This window comes from Salvia splendens, chromosome 7, assembly GCF_004379255.2.
Source record: "Salvia splendens isolate huo1 chromosome 7, SspV2, whole genome shotgun sequence".
Taxonomy (NCBI): domain Eukaryota; kingdom Viridiplantae; phylum Streptophyta; class Magnoliopsida; order Lamiales; family Lamiaceae; genus Salvia; species Salvia splendens.
This window is the reverse complement of record NC_056038.1, coordinates 34,489,224-34,494,228: the sequence shown is the minus strand read 5'-3', so window position 1 is coordinate 34,494,228 and position 5,005 is coordinate 34,489,224. Positions and strand designations below refer to the sequence as shown.

At 38.5% G+C, this 5,005-nt stretch overlaps 1 protein-coding gene across 1 annotated transcript; it reads right to left on the bottom strand.

Moving 5' to 3' along the window:
• Window positions 1–368: 368 nt before the first annotated feature.
• On the bottom strand, window positions 369–2,201 carry LOC121811197 (tyrosine decarboxylase-like). Its single transcript, XM_042212002.1, has one exon. The coding sequence runs from the start codon at window positions 2,107–2,109 to the stop codon at window positions 586–588; it is 1,524 nt and encodes a 507-aa protein (XP_042067936.1). The 5' UTR covers window positions 2,110–2,201; the 3' UTR covers window positions 369–585.
• Between the last annotated feature and the right edge of the window lie 2,804 nt (window positions 2,202–5,005).

The following is a 5,005-nucleotide window of genomic DNA, read 5'->3' as shown; positions in this document are numbered from 1 at the left end:
TCTCACACTTCATTCCATCATTGACACAAAGAACATGCACAGCAGTTCTTCTCTGCCAACCAATAATAATAAATAAATATATAAATTATCCTAGATGGACCCAGTCAAAGGATTTCCTGTCATTTGATAGTTCAGATAGTGATTTAGCTCCTAAACATCATTATAAAATATAATTATAAACATGACCTTTTAAGAGAACAAGTAACGACTAATTCTAAGCATGATGACGCCTAGCAGTGTTGGAATGTGTCACCTAATTCACGTAAATTTAAAAGTGTAATTAATTAATACAGTAGTATGCTACACTTCATCTATAATTAATTCCAATCATATGTAAATTATCACTCACTGTAACATCGTCACAAGTGTTAATTCGTAAGAAAACCACTATTTCATGTTTTCAACTTTCAGTTGAAAAATATTAATTTCATATACACCCATTAATACATATATGTACACAAGATATATATATAATTTTAATTATATATATTATTGAAATTCACCCAAAAAAAAAACAGATGACGGAATTGCACATTTCATTGTTTAGAAATAAAAATAAAAATGAAAAAAATAAATGAGAAAAAATCAGGAACTGTTCAAGAGCGCGTTTGCATGTTCTTGAACGATTTTCCAAGCCAAGATGACGTGTCTGTTTTCCGTCAAAGTAGCTCCGACGGCAAACCGCATCACATAAACTCCTCCGATCACCGCATGCGTCATGTAAATCTTCCCCGATTCGTTTATCGTTTCCAGTAATTTCGCGTTTATATTGTTCGCCGCCTCTTCCTTTGAAACGATCTGGTGATTTCCGCTGATCTCGATCGGCGAAATGCGGAAGCACACGGTGGCGAAGTTTCTCGGCACCACCACCTCAAATCGCTTGTCCATTCCGATCAATCCTTCGAAATTCTTCGCCATTTTGATGTGGCTCCGCAGAAATTTCCTCAGATTGGCGACGCCGTAGCTCCGGATCACGAGCCAGAGTTTCAGAGATCTGAATCGGCGGCTCAGAGTGATCTGCCAATCCTTGTAATCGATCACCGATTTCTCATCGGAAGCTTTGTTTCTTAGATATTCCGGATATGTAGAGAGAGCTTTTACCAGCGCGCTTGGATCCTTCACCCACATACAGCAGCAATCTAATGTTGTGAGGAACCATTTGTGTGCGTTGAAGCTGAATGAGTCGGCGTTTTCAACGCCGTCGAGGAAATGGCGGTATTCCGGGCAGATGCAGGCGCTTCCGGCGTAGGCGGCGTCGACGTGCACCCAAATGTTGAACTCCTTCGCCACAGAGCAGAGCGGGCCGAGCGGATCTACTGCGGTAGACGACGTCGTTCCAATCGTCGCACACAGAAACAGAGGCACCAGGCCCGATTCCACGTCGGATTCTACTTGAGCCCGAAATGCCTCTGCTGTGAGCCCGAATGCGTTCGATTTAGACGTCGCTATGGCCCGAAAATTACTCGGATTAATTCCGGCAATCTGAGCTGCTTTCTGGATCGCGGAATGCGTCTGATCCGATCCGTAAACCACCAATTTGTTGATGTTTTCCCTCCCAATCTTCTTCAGGACTCGATCCCTAGCGGCGACCATTGTGCAGAGTATGGCCTCGCAGGTGGTCCCCTGCAACACGCCGCCGCCGCCGCCGGAGAAGAGAAACTCCGACGGGAGCTTGAGCATCTTCCCTAGCCAGTCCATGACGATGCTCTCGAGCTCGGTGGCGGCCGGAGACGACATCCAGTTGAACCCGACGACGTTGAATCCCGTGCTCAGCATTTCCCCGAGGAATCCGGCAATGCTCCCGCTCGAGGGGAAGTAGGCGAAGTAGTTAGGGCTTTGCCAGTGTGTGATGCCGGGGACGATGTCGTTTTGGACGTCCCCGAGGATTTTCTCGATCGGCTCCGCATCGTAGGGAGCGGATTCGGGTAACCGCTTCTTCAGGTAGCCCGGCTCGACTTGGCTGCGAACCGGGTATTTATCGACGTTCTTGTAGTAATCTGCAAGAAAGTCGATGACTAGATGGCCCTGTCTCCGGAACTCTTCAGGGTCCAGGGGCTTGATGACACCGGAGAATCCGGTGTCAAGTTTTTGATTGGGTAAACTACCCATGAATTTGATATTTGTGTGTTGCTTTGTAAGGGGAAATGAGAGTTTCACCTTGTGAGCTAATTTGGAGTTGGAAACGCGAGCCAAAAATTAAAGTTGGGGGGTTTCCTGAATTGAATGAGAGATAATATGGTAGGTATATATAGAAATAGAGAGAGGAGGGATGGGCAAGTTGAGGATTTCTTTTTTTGTCGTAAAATCGAGTGGGGTTGTTGGACAGCATTACTAGTCTTATAATTTTTATTTTAATTTTTAATTTTTAATTTTTATTTTCTTTTCTTTTGCATGTGTAAATTGTAATTGTGAGAACTTCAACTGTTCTAGGTTAACACAGGGTCAGGGTTTTTGGTATTCAATTTGGATTTGGCTGAGAAAATAATGGCGGATGTAATGATAAAATGAGTAGTGGGGTTATTGTAGGATGGATCCATTCTCCTTCACACGATTTTAGGCATTGAAACAGGCAACTGACGAAAGATGGAGTATATATAATCATAATCATAATCATAATCATAATCATAATCATAATCATAATCATAATCATAATCATAATAATAATAATAATAATAATAATAATGATAAATTGATAATGATAATGATAATAATGAATAAATAAATAATATCAATAATAATAATAATAATAATGCTCTAGATATTCTTCTAGATTTGATGAATAATTGAGTATAACAATGACTCAGCAGATGGAATCTTGATATTTTATTTCTCACTATTTTGCGTTAACTAGTTAAATAATTTGATTGTAATAACCATTAAACCTGTTTATGGTAGTTTACTAGTTGTAGTTGTGTGTGTGAAGTATATATTCTTTTGAAAAGAAATTACGTTAATTTATGCTTTTTGTCCCGGTAGCAGAACTGTATACTTCAGATATCAATTACTCATCAATATTATTGCGCTGATAGCATGTTAATATTATCAGTAGCAACCTGATTAACCCGCTGGGCTAGCCTGAAACCCGAGCTTTTAGGGTTATGGTTGAACTTTTATAACCCGAAAGCTGAAAGAAATCACAACCCGATTTGCCCGCACATGATTGACCTGTAACCCGAATAGGGTTTTGGCCCAAAACCCGATGGGCCGACCCGATAAACATCCATACTCAAAACTACACCCTCGCTCCCTCAATTTAATTCAACATGGCCATATTCTTGGATGTAATTAAATAGAATAAAAATGTGAATAAGTATTTTAATGAAAAGTGAGGAGAGACAAACTAAAATGAAAGGTGGACATTATGAATGAGACAAAGGGAGAACATCGCAAATTTTCTTGAAAGATGCAAAATAGTGCACCTATTGTCTTGTAGTAACTATTTATTACTCCATCCGTTCCCAAAGAATATGCACTTTAGGTTCGGCACGAGTTTTAATGCAAAATTTGTAAGGTAAGAGAGAGATAAAGAGAAAAAGTAATTTAAGTATTGTTAGTGTAGAATGGGTCTCACCTCATTAGAGATAAAAGAGTTACCAAAGTTAGAAAGTGCATATTCTTGTGGGACGGACTAAAAAGGAAATAATACATATTCTTGTGGGACGGAGGGAGTATCATTTTTATAAAAACGAGTGCGCAAAAGTGACCGGGACTTCTAATGGCTGACGGAGGAAGTAATAATTATCGAGTTAAGTAAAGGAAGTAAAGATAGAATGAATAAAGAAGAGAGAGAATAAGAAAGAGATATTCCCTCCGTCCCTTAAAAGTATAAACTTTCTAATTTTGAAAACTTTTTCTCTCTAATGAGGTGAGACTCATTCTCCACTAATAATATTTTAAAAACTTTTTTCTTTCTATTTCTCTCTTATTTTTCCAATTATGCATTGAATTCGTGCCGAATCAAATGTAATACTTTTTGGGAACATAAGTAACAAAAGTGATGCTTTCACTAGAAAATGAAATTGATTATCGATCCCTTGTAATTAGACAGCGTGATTGATGATTGAGGACACTTGTTAATTATCATAGTAAATGTATATATAATTAATTGTCAAATTTTAATAGTACTACTAAAGATGTGTAACTAGGGCTGGGGAAAAATATCGGAAAAATGATATATCGCTCGTATCGTATTGAAAAATATCGAAAAATTATCGGATTTTCGATATATCGTAATTTTTGATACGAAACGATACCGTATCGTAAGTTTTCGATACGATAACGATATGGATTTCCTTATATCGCGATATATCATTTTATATCGAATATTAGATATATATCAATATATATCGAATATACGATATATATCGTATATACGATATATATCGATATTTTCGATATATCGTTTTATAAATATATATAAATCTATTTATTTCATTAATATATTTAGAAAATATATATATGAAAGTATGAAACCCTAGGATTTGGAACCCTATCGCCATCTCCTCCTCAAATCTCAATCTCGCGCCGTCTCCTTCTCAAATCTCAATCTCGCTCAGTCACTCTCATTCTCACGATTCTCTCGCAATTGGTCGTCCACGCCTCCACGGTCCATCTCCGGCGACGTCCTCCAGCTTTCCTCCAACGCTCAGCTCGCGGTTTTCCACCCGAAAGTGGATGAGATATCGCTCCTCACAGTCAACACTCAACACCTCCAGCTTCTTCCTGGTACTATTAACGCACTTGTGATTTGGATGTAGAATTAGTCGAATCATAGTACGATTTTATCTCGCCCAATTATTTCGATTTTCCTTGTTTGGTTTATCTCCATCAATGTATCTCTATATAGTAATGATTCGCATTCACGAATGTTCAAATAAAATGCTACATTCATTGAGAGAAAGCAACCTTTTTTTGCTAAAAATGCAAAAGAAAAAAAGTAATGTCTCTATTTCTCTAACCAAACAGATTTAAAGTACTCTAAGTCTATGGACACTAATTGAGGTAG

Bases quoted from the DNA above. Each gene is read 5' to 3' on its own strand.
- LOC121811197 (XM_042212002.1), bottom strand. From the start codon at position 2,109: ATGGGTAGTTTACCCAATCAAAAACTTGACACCGGATTCTCCGGTGTC.